This window comes from Equus przewalskii, chromosome 22 (genome assembly GCF_037783145.1).
Source record: "Equus przewalskii isolate Varuska chromosome 22, EquPr2, whole genome shotgun sequence".
NCBI classification, from domain to species: Eukaryota; Metazoa; Chordata; class Mammalia; order Perissodactyla; family Equidae; genus Equus; species Equus przewalskii.
Window position 1 is genome coordinate 13,915,423 of NC_091852.1, and position 14,342 is coordinate 13,929,764.

The following is a 14,342-nucleotide window of genomic DNA, read 5'->3' on the forward strand; positions in this document are numbered from 1 at the left end:
AGATGCTAACCCCAATATTTAGAATTATTTATGTCTATCAAATCCTTCTTATGTGGCCCTCCCTTCAAGATGGTCAGTTCTAGAACTCTGAAGCCCCTCAGTTAGTTACTTTATCTCAGCTTGCAGAAAACTCAAGACTCCCCCTCAACTGTGCCTCTGCATGGTATTCACTTCCCACAATAATCGTATCCTAAATATTCTGGCTGTTTTCCCTGCATTGGAAATATAGAAAGGTAAAACAGAGATCATAACAAAAGGTGAAGCAAAGACATCAAGTGGTTGATCAATGAGAAATGCATAAAATTCCTATAGAGGGACTTTTTAGATTTATAAGAATTTCCTGAATAAAGAACTTTCAGGACGGTTTTTTGAAATCAACAGCACATGGTGTGAGTCATCCTGCGGCTCAAAACGTCTTTAATTCTGCACACACTGAACTTCCCGGGTCTCACGTGATCCCTTCCACCAAAGACCAAAGGTAGAGGGACTTCTCTCGGAAGCTAAGGGAGGGAATAACACCATGTCCTTATTTTACCCAGGTTAGCCCAGTCCTGAGGAATGAGAAGGAAACTAGGTAAGAGATGAGTTGAGGCGGCGTGGGGGAGAAGTCACTAATCAATATCAACTGGAGGAACTGAAAGATACAAATAATTAATATAGAAAATTGAGCAATTCTATTAACCTCATTTCCCTTGTACAAAAAATAAGAAGGTGGGACTAGATGGATTGATTTAATGTTTGGGTAGAATTGACCTTGTTCAAAACATTGTGCTTAGGTGTCATGGAAGATATAAAAGCGCCATGGCACCAACGTTCCAATTTGGATTATCGAGGCTGAGCATTTCTATTGTCGCCCAAGTCCTGCACCAACACAACATTTCCCCCAAAACTATTTCACTGACTTTCTTAAATAATCTGTGTGGATAGTTAGTGCACATCTGGCTCCTTAAGGAGAGCATAAGATCCTTTGAAGACAAGTGACATCATTTACAAATACTTGAATTATGCCCTGCCTTATTCACCGAGCTCCTAGCATAATGTGTTAGAAACTTTTTTTTAGTGTGTAATAGATATTTGTTATATCCACATAAACAAAGACTGCAAGGTATAGTCCTTAGTCTCAAGAAGTTTAAGACTTGTTTGGAAGATAATACATTAAAAAAATCTGTAGTATAATAATAAATTGTCTAAGAAATCTAGAACTATATTTTCTCATATATATTCTATAATCTATGTTCTACACATGCCTGTACGGTATATTCTAGAAACCAGTGGTAACAGGACAACTGAAACAGGAGAGAACAGAGAGGTTATAGGAAGAAAGCGGAGGATCCCACCTAGAAGCACGTGTGCACGTTTGCCTATACACAGCACAGCAGAGGCGGCCAGGGGTCCTGTGCACCAGGTGTACTTCTAGTACAGAGGAACAGCTGCCACCCCACTTGGCTTATTTCCTAAACTCAGATCTAGATGTATTAGGTGTTCTCAAAGGAAGGCGTCCCTGTGGCCCCTGAGATACGAAATTTAGGGAAAAGGCCTTCAGGCCACTTAAAACAGGACTTGTGGAAGATTCTTCATGTCAATATCCTCCTTCTAACTCCTAAATAATTCCAGAGTTTCGACCCAACTCCGTCCCTTTTATTTACCATTCACTGTGCAACATTTCTTGATTGTTGAACGTAGATTGTTCAATTTTCCAATGAGAGACCATTTGAAATTCAAGGCAAAAAGGTTTCTTTGATGAACTTTTGAATTCCCTGAGCTAATGGTGATAATTTAACATATAAAATACTCTACTAAAATAGCTTCTCTTGGCTGATAGTGACAAACTCAGGTCAGGAAAACTTTCAGTACCACAGTTTATGATTCTGAACACTGTATTTTTATGAATGTCAGTCATTTCAATTTTATCTTATAAACCATTCTATATGAAACATTTTTTTCTGTCCACAGGTCTAGATTGCTGGTAACACACACGAGCATGAGACGCAAAGCTCCTCACAAAAAGTGCCCTGGCGTCTCCTGGGCTCCCCTCAGACAGTTAGCGGTCACATTTCACTGCTCTCTTCATCTAAGAAACCTGCCCCCACTCATTTTATTTGAACTTTTTGAGTTATCTAGATATCTAACAATATAAAAGGACATCATTTTAAGTAGCAATGGCCCAAACGGTAGTTAGTCCACTTGTAATCACTGATTACATATTCCCTATTCACTCAGCTGGAAAACCAGAAAATTACCCACAAATCCACAAAATCCAAACAAGTGAAACATTATAAACCTCTGAACCAATACGTACGTGATGAGGTCACCCCGACACAGAACAGTTTTCTCCCCTCTCTTTGAGGATGACAGCATTTTCTCCTATTCTGAACCTGCTCCTGATGTCAAGAAGGTCAAGGACCGAGAGCTTTCTGCGCCCAGAACGACTGTGGGAGCAGGAGGAACTCGCCTCCTTGACTAGAGGTAAAGTTCGTGACTAGACTGTCAGAGGCGGCCGCAGAGATTCGAGAGGCTCAGCCCCAGGAGAAAAAGAGGGGGCAGGTTCCTAGAGCAGCGGAGACTCCTTCTGGTCTCAGGAGCTGACACCTTCCCCCAGGATGTGGGGTTAGAGGGGAATCGGCGGCAACACGTGTTCCCACGCGCCCGGCAGGCAAAGGACGCCCGGGAGTCCTCTGGCTGTCACAGCAGAGCTCACTCACGCCCGGACTTGTTGAGCTCGGATGAGAGATCTGGACACTTGAAGCTTATCTGTTTCCATGTTTTGTATTTGTCTTCTTGTCTCTCAGTTTCCTAAGAAGGGTGTTGGGAAAAGCTCTGAGCTTAGGGGAGCAACCAGAATCAGAGCGGCAGAGGCCCAGGCCTGAAGCAGCTCCAGGGTAGGACCCGCAGGCCCACTGATCCAGAAAATCTGTGGATGCGGGCGAGCCCCTGGGGACGTAGGGACGGCAGCAGGCTGCGGGGAGCCTGGCCTGGGGGGTTTCCCTGAGTAAATACCGTAATCCAGTGACATCAGGAGGAATGCTGCATTTCCTCCTAAGGACAGGGATAGCCGGGACATGCAGTTAAACAGGGACACGCAGCCCCTGCTTGCAGCCTCAACCAGCTCCTCGTCTGACTGAGCAGGGGGCGCACATCGGAAGTGCCCGCAGTGTCCTGGGCCATAATTCTCCCGAGCTGTGGCTTCCTGTCCTCTCCTTACAAGGGAGCACCTTGTAGATCAGGCTCTTAGCTTTGTGAGAGCAAAGGCTGAATCTCGCAGTACCAGGGTTCAAGTGCTGCTGAGAAGTTGTGTGTGAGAGGAGACGCCCGGGGCTGGGGGCACAGGTGAGGAACGTGTGCAAGGGTCAGGCTTAGCTTGTGAACAACTGCATCCTTGTGGCACTGTTATCTGAGCTCCTTGCCACAATTTCTTAGTTCTAGATTCCTTTTACTCGTGCAGGAGGCCCACTGCTTATGGATCCTACTCTGATCCACTCTTACACTCAGACCTCTTTCCCCTAACTTCCAGCTTCACCTCCAGGCAAAGAGTGGCCTGTGGGACAAACCAATGGAGTTATGAGGAAAGGTTTCCTCTTTCTCATTTTATCACGTTGTTCACCATCCACTTTGGCCTCATGATCAAACTCTACCGCTTAACATCTTAACATACAGTGGATTTTCCAAGTAAGGTGTTTCTTGTGACCTTCCTTCCACCCATCACAGTTTTGGCAAAAATTAATCTTAAAAAATGCTCAAAATGAAAAGAAAACAGAAGCAGCCTTTCAATGTGTTCCCCAGCCCCAAAGCAACCTCATCCAACTGAGTGGGTTGTTTGAGGCATAAAGGTAAGGATTTTTCACTTGAGCTTAAATAGTGGTTAAAAGAATTGTTGAAAATATTAGTATTCTAGTAATACCTCAAGGACCCGAGCATCACGTGGGTCTATAGCCCCAGCTGTGGTACTCTGTTGCCAGGTTTGAGACTCCATCATTTTTGGGGGGAATGTGGAGGTGCAGGAAGAATTCCTGGGTTTTTTTTTCCTTCAGTATTTTGTGGACGAGAAAATATTCCAGAGAAACAACCCAGAGTCTCAGAATGAAGACAACATATTTTTCAAACAACCAATTTACAGTCACCAAATTAAAAACACAGACACTTAAGATTTCTGCTGTCAGAACTGTCCAGTAAAGTGAGAATTTAACAGGATAAGTGCCAGTTCCTTGCTAAAGCCAAACTTTTAACACCTTAAAAGACAGAATATTTTGACATGATTTAATAGTTAACCTCGTCAAAAAGAAAGGAACACAAACATTCATGGGAACTTGGATATCGCTCAACGTCAACGCTTAGGCAGGAGGCCACAAAAAATATGGCACCTGCTACGGTCTGATCGTTTCCGTCCCCACAAAACTCCTATGTTGAAACCAAATGCCCGATGTGATGGTATTAGGAGGTGGGGCCTGTGGGAGGTGCTTAGGTCACGAGGGTGGAGCCCCATCAATGGGATCAGTGCCCTTATAAGAGACCCCAGAGAGCTGCCTTGCTTTGTCTACTGCGTGCGCCCTCTAGGAAATGGGCCTTCACCAGACCCCAAATCTGCCAGCACCTTGACCTTGGACTTCCCATTTTCCAGAACAGTGAGAAATAGACGTTTGTTGTTTATCAGCTACTCAGTTTATGGTATTTTGTTATAGTGGCCCGAACACACAGAGAGAGCCCATATCCAGAGCCTGTGTCCTGCCTGCCTCAGTCCAGGGCTTTACGTGGCTGACCAGTTGACTGGATCCACGTTACATTAAGGCCCACCTGACTTATCACAGACTCTCTGCCTTAAAGAGGGGCAGCTGTAGACGGTGGGACACACTTGTGTCCTGAGGATGAGGCGCTATCGTCCTACAGAGATACCTGGGTCTCAATATGATGCTTGCATTCTTCTCCTGTCACCTGCTATCGCTCTACATCAGGGCACAACTAGATGAAAGACTCCTTCCGCTCCTCCCCAGGGCAGGGCAGCAAGGCTATTTTTGGAAAGACACTTACATCACCACTCCAGTTCCTTTCTGTTACAATCCTCTTGTAGGAGGGCCTCAGAGCACAGGACCGCAGGCCCTTTTCTAGAACCTTGGACCAGATGTGTTTGGAATTCAAAATTGTTTCAGATATGGTGTCCAGAGCATATATTACACAAACTTCTAGTGCGATTTGAGCCAGCACCTTATAGTCAGATATATTAATATTTCTGCAGTGAAATGTATGAATTTTCACAATAAAGACAGACTGCAAATAGCCTCAAATCAGTTCAGGGTAAGCTTTGCCATCAAATGAGTTTTGGGGTCAAATTTGCAAAAGAACTTTCAGTTTTCTGGGCATTTGGGATTTTGAAATTCAGGGTAAGAGAGTATAGACCTGTATTTAGGGCAAATTTATGCTTGTTAAGAAAACAAAGTCTATTGGTGCTGAGAGAAAGAAGAGACGGGATCTATTACAAATATCCTAAGGGGGATTTCAAAGGGATCTTTCAGACACAGAATTTACTATGTTAAATAGGATTTAAGGTAAGTGGGTTGTCCTTGTTCCTGGGCTTCTGTCATATGATCTTGCCACATTCTGTCCCCCAGGGCGAGTCTGTGACGGGTGCTGTTGTCATGGAATCTGAGTTGCCTCGCTGTTCTGCAGGGAAAGGGCCCCGAAATGGGCAGACCTAACCGCTCTGAGACTCACAGGAACATTCCTAGACTAGAATAAAACCTCAACAAGGCAAGAGTGTTGGAGCCAATTGGCAGGCATGCACTATGACTCCATAATAAAGTAATTACACAGTTGGGTTTTTTTAAGGATATAAAAACCAAAAAAATTGCTTTTCTCCTTAACATAAGGAAAAATTCTCTTTAAAGCCCTAATCTTTGAAGTTTTAAAGGTGGGACTGGGAAGATTATCATCTGGGTTGTTGTGCTAGGGGTTATATACCAGGGAGAGGGTACACTGTCCTCGGCATGAGGGGTGGTCGCCAGTGGAGAGACATACGGAGAGAGAGGCTTACTTGGCTTCCAGGGCCAGTGCAATGATGCCCGCAGCCATGGGGGCTGAGGCCGATGTCCCAGTGTGGTTGTCCGTGCAGCGCTGCCTCAGGTCCGTAGTGATCTAGAAGACAGAAGGGAAAAATTTAGGGCTCTGGGGCCAATGTGGGTCCCATGCAAGTAGAAAGAAATTTACTCATATAAGTGGAATGGAGGGGTGTTGAAATAGTTGTTTTAAATTCCTTGTTCCTGCCCTCCTGTGACCATATCATTTCCAGTGAATCGCCTGTGTAAACCAACTGTGAAAAGGGAAGGGTTTGGAAACGGGTCTCCACTTCTGTTAAACCAGGGTCAGGACTAGGGGGAGTCTTTGGCTCAAAACATAAGGGTCGTGGACGTGCCTGCTCAGATTTTACACCCGAGGCACTTCACTTGCCTCCCCAGTCCCAGCTCTAGTGAAAACTAAAGTTCTTTCATCAGCCGCCCATTGTTAATAATCAGACACGGAGCCCGGCGTCGGAAGCGTGAGGAATAAAAGCACACGGTCCGGCCCCCGCCCTCCCACAACTGTCACCTTGGGGGAGCTGCAAGTTTTAAGCAAAAGGGATGACCTGCCGTGGAAGGGACATTTGCTTACAGACTTGTTTTTAGAACTCACAGGAACGCTGCATGGACGAACGGAGACCTCCTCAAAGATCTAAAACTGATACGAAAAACGAGTGGAACCCGCGCGCTTGAAAGGAGATTTCAGCTCCAAGTGCGCGCCTGTACGTTATCGGCGGAGATTAGCCACGTCTCCTTTTTTAAATCAAAAGGTGAGAACTAGATCACTTTTCCTCTGGGTTTGAATCCAGTTCCCGTCAGCGAGGGCAGGGGTTCTCAGCCCCTGTTTCATGATCGTTTCACTAAGGAAAAACAAGTAAATTCCGATTCTCCTTAACAAGAGGAATCAAACACTATGGGGTAAGATTTTGCAAACCTCGTAAAACCTAAGATTTTTTCAATCCTCTCTCCCCGACAAGCGTCCACTTTTGCCTCCTTGGGCTCATCACCCCGTTGGGAATGCACAGGGCTCGTAAGATGAGCTGCTGCTCTCGCTGCAGTTACTGGAAGACGCTGGAAAGCTGTCTTTGTCACCAAGACAAATGCATTACCCACATTCACAGATAAGAAAACTGAGGCGAAAGGTCATTAGAAAGGTGTGGAGGGATAACGGCGGCGGCTGAAAAGAAAGGCCCCTCGTTCTAAGACGCAGCCTTCAAGGGGAGCTTGAAGATTAGTGGATTTGGAAAGAAACGTGCTCTTCCCAGGAGAAAGTGCTGCCCAGCTCCTCAGAAGGCATCCTCCCGTCAGGTCTCCCCAGCATCTCAGGAGGGTGGCTGAGGGGCTCTTAATCTGGTCGGGATCTAGACTGACGTCCTGCTGAGTCGGTTCCACACAAGCCCAACAGGTCTCATCGTCTTTTCTTTGTTCTTTTTGACACCTCTAATGTGACCAGATTATCCACACTGGAGAGGTACTGATACGCCAGTGGGAGAAGGAACAAAAATATACAGAACCACACAGATCCAGTGGTGGCAGAGAGGAGACAAGTCTCACACTCCTTTCCTGAATATGAATGGTTTGCAGGAGCCCTGAGAGCGCGTTTGGCAAGCAGGGGCGGTTATGTCTCGATTCACAGACTTGATGCCCTAGCCATCTTCCGCACCTCCACGCTGGGTGCTCGCAAGGTGTCTGCGTAAACACAGCCCGAACCACTTCTACGTTAGGAAACTTTCTGGATTGTCAACTGTCTACTTTAAAAGCTACTTCTTTTTTTTATTGTGGTAAAAAAACACGTAACACAAATTTACTCTTTTAACAACTTTTAAGTGTACAGTATTGTTAACTGTATGCACATTGCTGTACAATAAATCTCTAGAACGTTTTTATCTTTCATGACTGAAACTCTACCCATCAAACAACTCCTCACCCCCGCCCCCAGCCCCTGGTAACCACTATTCTACTTCCTGCCTCTATGAGCCTGACTACTCTACGTACCTCATGTAAATGGAAATATATGGTACCTGTCTTTTTTTTGTGACTGGCTTATTTCACTTAGAATAACATCCTCAAGGCTCATTTATGTTCTGGCATAGGGCAGGATTTCCTTCTTTTTAGGCTGCATAATATTCCATTGTGTCTATCTACCACATTTTCTTTATTCATCCACCCATCAGTGGATATTTGGGTTGCTTCCACCTCTTGGCTATAGTGAATAATACTGTAATGAGCATGGATGTGCAAATAGCTTTTCCAAATCCTGTTCTCAATTCCTTTGGATATACACCCAGAAGTGAGACTGCTGCGTCATTAAAAAGGTGTTTCTACCTCATTTGAAATTACGAGTGAATCTGCAGCCTTATTTTCCAAAGGCCTGATCCCTAAGTCAATGCAGAAACACCCCAGAAGCGGCCTGTTTCCGGGTCTCCGGATGCGCTGTTGCTGAGCGATGGCCTTGCCTGCATTCTTCTCATTCTACCTCACCCTCATGCTCACGCGCCTTTGCCAAGTTTTACTTTTTTCAATGACTTGTGCCGGATTCAAGATTTTTCATGATGTTTCCCACTTGGCTCACTGTGTTTATTCTTCAGCTGCACCAGACACTTTCAATGCACAGAAACAAATCCAGAATAAACACTCCAAGTGTGGGTAGCATTTTTGAGTCTCATAAACAACCACCTCCGGCCAACCTCAAACATGAACAATAAAAATTTTATGATGTCAGGTTTGTAACAGGAACATGCCCCACCCATACACAGTCCCCAGGTACATACATATATATTATATGCTTAAGTAAGAAGCTACTCAGTACTTTTATATATAAACAACAGTGAAGCGTTACTGCTATGCATATAGGTAAGCTTGTGCAACTTCAAATCAGCATTGTGCCTTTGTTTGTTTTTTCAATCCCTTTAACTAAATGGAACTTGAGTCCTAGTGAGTAGGGGAGGAAAGGGAGTGAGCAGGAAGGTGATGGAGAGAAAGAGGCAAAAACATCCTCACCCCTTCTCATCCTGCTTGAAGTGGAAACTCCAGCTGGGACATTTCAAGGGCAAGTTACTGTAGGTGTGGAAATATTTAGGTGTAAATTACCAGAAAGATCTGAGGTAGGGTTTTCATTATTAAGAGAAGCCACAGTATCACAGAATCTTACGTCTATCTTTAGGAAGAAAAGGCAAAGACCACCAAGGAGCATGCAATCTTGAAGAAAAATGATGTTCCGAAAACTGGAACCACGTGGAGTAACCCCATTAATCACAACACATGCATATGAGATCTGACACTGCAATTTAAAGGAAAAGGTGGATTCAACAATCGGCCCACATTATGGGGCAGGGAGTCCAGAGATTCCAGAATAAAGCACTTTAAGTTTAGAATCTATTTTAAAGAACGTCTCAGAATTTGGTTTCAATCCCGATGGCACATCTTTCATGCTCCAAATCCCCTCAATTCACTACGCAAATCAGAAACAGAGTTTTTCTTCACAGGACTTCTTAGACTGCTCAAAAAAATATCATTTCTATCCATCAGTGAAGAAAACAGGAGATGACACCAGGCCCTGAGCCAGATCAAAGCTGTCCTGATCAGCAAATTAGATTTTCAGCCTGTCTCAGGATGAGGAGCAGATGGGGTTTTTGGACTCCATCAAGTTAGGGATGCCATCTTCCTTTGAGGAGAAGGGGTGGGTACTGTTCAGGTCCAGTCAGGCTTCCCTGGAGAAGACCCATCATTTTTTCCCGTCCTAAGCTCTTATTTCCTCATGTTTCACATTCCATGACTTGAGCGGACTGGATCCTTTATTCTAGCTGTTGATGGAATTCTCCAGGGATCTCGGCTCAGATCGACTTTGGCCATAAGGACAAGCCTTCACAGCAAGCCCACGGTTAAGAGTTTCTGTCTCTCTGGGATCTTGTAAGCTGTTTTATTTTGAAGATGCCATATTCTCTCATATCTGTTAAAAGAGCAACTGAGCAGATATTTTTAAAACATGAAATGATTCCACTGTCTGTTAGGTTGAATTTGTTTTTCGTGTTGGTTTTGATTTGAATTAGAAATGTGCCAAAAAAGCTGTTTCAGACACAGCTATGGGGGATAAGGGCAGAAACTACATCTTAACTGTGTCAATGAATAAAACAGAAGAAGTGGATTTATTAAGCATGGCAAAATAAAAAGGAACCGGGGACCAATCAATGTTTTCTGTGTTCAGGAAGTCACAAAGACTGGTGTAAAATCCAATCATGACTGACGAGACCACGCAAAATTCCCCTCCCACGCTGCTCCGAGGATCTGTGAGTGTGGAGAGCAAACGTGAGGTTTTGCTTACAAACGTGAGGCTGCTCTCACCAAAGAAGGGCCCCATCTTCTATCATTTCTGCATCTCCAGAAGTTCAGCTCAGAGCTGGGTACAGAGCAGAGGCACAGTGTTTATTTGCTCAGTTGAACTGCTAACATCAGGTTCCTTCATACTCACTTTGTTCTCTCCTTTAAACTCTCTCACTTATTAGGAAGGACTTCCAGGTCACTTCTTGACTGACTCTCCAAACAAAACTCAAGTAAACTTCTAGGTGACCTACAGAAATTCTGTGTGTACGTGTAGATCTACACTCCAGGGGCTAAAGGACAGCTGCTCCTCTCTCAGCTACTATTGCTGCCACCAGCTGCTCTGCTTCTAGAACCACCACCACGAGCAACTTGCTGCGAGTGAGCAACGTGCAACAGGTGTGTATGTGTGCATGCTCACGTGTGTGTACAAATTACATTTAAATCCGTGTACAAGGAAGATACACTATTTATTAAGGAAATGGAGGCTCAGAGACTAACTTGCCCAAGGACAAGCAGCCACTAAGAGCTGGTAAGTGGTCAAGCATTAAATCCTGAAATGGCAGCAAAAGAAAAAGCTGAGTTACAGCGTGTGGTCACCCGTGAGGACAAACACCACCACGAGCACCGACGGCAGAACTGCCTTGAGATCCAGCCCAAGTCAGCAAGTGGGCATCGGGCTTCTCCTTCAGGCCACATCAACATCAGAACTCTGCAGGAACAAACTTTCCTCCCCTCCTTTTAATATTCTCAAGAGAATATGTGTAAACTTCCAAACAAACTAAACACATCTGGATTTGCTAGTCTTCTACTCATGAAAAATTATGACATTTCCCCAATCCAAAGGAGAAACAGAGATGCTAAGAGAGTCACCTCGGTGCAAATGGCAACTGCATTTGAAGAAGGAACTGGGCAGTGGGGGAGAGCCGGGAGGGAGGAGGATGTTTCTGCAAAAAGGAACAGCCAAAGCACTGCAATAACCGCCCCCCTCCCCCGACGGACTTGGTGGTTCAGGCCAACCCTGAGACACCCCAGGCAGCAGGTCTGTTTTGAACACAAATAAATAAAACGACATCAGGAGAGGGCTGAGCAGGCCGCACATTCTCTAAGCCTTCGGTAACAAAACCCCTCCCAGGGGAACACGATGTCCCCCACATTCCCATCACTAAGACAAATTACTAGAGGAAAAAAGGGCAAAGGCTGAACCAGTCCCAGCAGAGAGAGAGAACTGGACGATGGGAGTGGCTGAGGAGAGAGGGAGCTTTATCTCCACAACAGAACAGGGGAGAAATTTCAGAAGGGAGTCAAGAGTTATAGACGGGCTCTTTAATGCTCCTCGACACTAAGAAAGGTTATATGTACAGCTTTATCAGGCAGCAGGATTCCTGAGGGCAATTTTCTATGCTCACATATTGTCAAATACCCTTTATCTTTCACCAACCTCCCAGCAGAAGGAGGTCCTCTTAACGAAACAGCACCTCCCTGTCTTCCTTGGCCATATAGACAACTCTGAGAAGCTTCCATCCTTCCCAGTGTCTGATAGTCATTTACGCCCAAATGGTTAATAAGCTCAGGCTCTGGGAAGGAACAAAACAGTCTTCAACCTCAAGTAGTTTCCATTCTAGGATGAAAAATGGACAGTCAATGAGAAAATGTATAACACCATGGTAAGTAGCTCTAAGCACGCTAGAAAAATTGATTTTCATTTCACTAATAAGTAGTGGTGTTGAACATCTTTTCACGTGCCTGTTGGCCATCTGTATATCTTCTTTGGGAAAACGTCTGTTCAGATCCTCTGCCCATTTAAAAAAAAATTTTATTTTTGAGGAAGATTAGCCCTGAGCTAACATATGCAGCCAATCCTCCTCCTTTTGCTGAGGAAGACTGGCCCTGAGCTAACATCCCTGCCCATCTTCCTCTACTTTATATGTGGGACACCTACCACAGCATGGCTTGCCAAGCGATGCTATGTCTATACCCAGGATCTGAACTGGTGAACCCTGGGTCACCGAAGTGGAATGTGTGAACTTAACCACTGCACCACTGGGCTGGCCCCAGATCCTCTGCTCATTTTTTAATTGGGTTGTTTGATTTTTTGTTGCAAGTTGTATGAGTCCTTTATATATTTTGGATATTAAGTCCTTATCAGATATATGATTTGCAAATATCTTCTCCCAATAGGTAGGCTGTCTTTTCATTTTATTGATAGTTTCTTTTGCCATGCAGAAACTTTTTTTTAAAGTGCCTATCAATGAATGAATGGATAAAAAAGATGTGGTATATATATACAATGAAATACTACTGAGCCATAAAAAAAGATGAAATCTTGCCATCTGTGACAACGTGAACAGACCCTGAGGGAATTATGCTAAGCAAAAGAAGTCAGATGGAGAAAGCCAAATACTGTATGATTTCACTCACATGTGGAAGATAAAACAACAACAACAAAAACAAACACATAGATACAGAGAATAGATTGGTGTTTACCAGAGGGGAAGGCGGTGGGGGGAGGGTGAAATGGGTAGAGGGGTGCATTTGTGATAGATGGTGACTAGACTTTTGGTGATGAATACAATGTAGTGTATACAGATGTCAAAATATAATGAGGTACACCTGAAATTTATATAATGTTATAAACCAATGTTAGCTGAGTAAAAAAATAAAATAAAGAGAAAAAACATTGAACAGGATAAAGAGCAGAGCTCGGCAGATGGAATGCTGCTGTTCTAGGGGAGGGGAGGAAGAACACCCTCTCTGAGTTGAAATTTGAGAAGAGACATAAATGAGGTGGTTTCTGGGGGAAGAGTGTTCTAGCAGAGTCCCAGCTCACAGGAGGGAGCCCTGGTCTAAGGTCGCACAAAAGGCACGACCCTGGGAGCTCTGTGCCAATGCTGGGCCGCGGGAACCAGCCACTCAGATTGGCAAAGAGCTTTAGATTTCTGCAAGAGGACTGACTGAGAGGGAGTTATGAGAAGGTCCTGTGGCATGAAATTCAAAATAAGTGGGCCGAGAAGTGAAAAACAATGGACAACTACATATTCTAAACACTTTTTTTCTATCACTGTGAAAATAACCCACAACAGGCAAGAGAAGCACCATTCTCCCTGACAGCCCAGTACCAGGTGTGCCTGGACAGTATCCGGCCCGACAGCACACTGGTTACAAGAGGGGCTCAGGGACCAGCCTGACTTGGGTTGGAATCCAGGCTCCACCACCTACTCGCTGTGCTTCTCTTAACCCTCCAAGCTTTTGTTTTCTAATCTGTAAAGTGGGAAGAACACTGATCCCCCTGCACAGCGTTCTGAGGAGACTGCGGGACAACTCATTAGAGGTGCTGAGCACAGTGCTGGGCACTTATTAGCAAGACAGAAAATCCTATATTTATGACATGTTAATGGAACTATAAATGTATTACATATCGGACATGGAATAAGATGTATACTATGGCTTTATAATAACGAGGCATCTCAACTGATTTCTACTTAGCTTACAGAGGAGCCTCTTGCCGTAGTGATCTGATATTGTGGACGCTTCATTTGCTGTAATAAGATGTAAGGCCACCCCCAATCCGAATCTATCAAAGCATGAATGGAATACCAAGGTCCACAACTGTACTCATCGCGGGTGCAGGAAACCAAGAGATGGAGACCTGACTATGTTTTGAAACCCAGGGCAAGGTTCTCCTGCTTGCATACCATGAAAAGGCATTCTGTGGAGGACAAGTAAGTTTATTTCACAAGAGTGCTTTCCCAGAAGCAGACAGGAGATCTCTCCTCTCTCCTGGAGCCTCAGCATCTGCCTTGGTTCAAATCACAAAGGTGCTCTATGAATGAGGATTAGCAACGGTGCTCTTCTGCAGAAGCTGCAAATGACAAAAGGAAATGAATGGCCCGGGGAAGAGAGCCCCCAGTACAAGGGAGACACTGCCATTCCTATAACACTCAATCACGAATGCCACTAACAGGATGCGGGCATCTCCGG

The 14,342-nt window shown here is 44.7% G+C and overlaps 1 protein-coding gene across 5 annotated transcripts in view; it reads right to left on the reverse strand.

The window, feature by feature from the left end:
* PCSK5 (proprotein convertase subtilisin/kexin type 5) overlaps positions 1-14,342 on the reverse strand; it is a 436,496-nt gene that overhangs the window by 240,526 nt on the left and 181,628 nt on the right. For all 5 annotated transcript variants that reach the window (XR_011531551.1, XM_008515633.2, XM_008515632.2 and 2 more), the window contains exon 9: positions 6,023-6,123. Coding sequence is in view for 4 of the 5 variants with exons in the window: in XM_008515633.2 (XP_008513855.2) it covers positions 6,023-6,123 (101 nt within the window). In the remaining variant the exon portion in view is untranslated. The remainder of the gene's footprint in view (positions 1-6,022; positions 6,124-14,342) is intronic.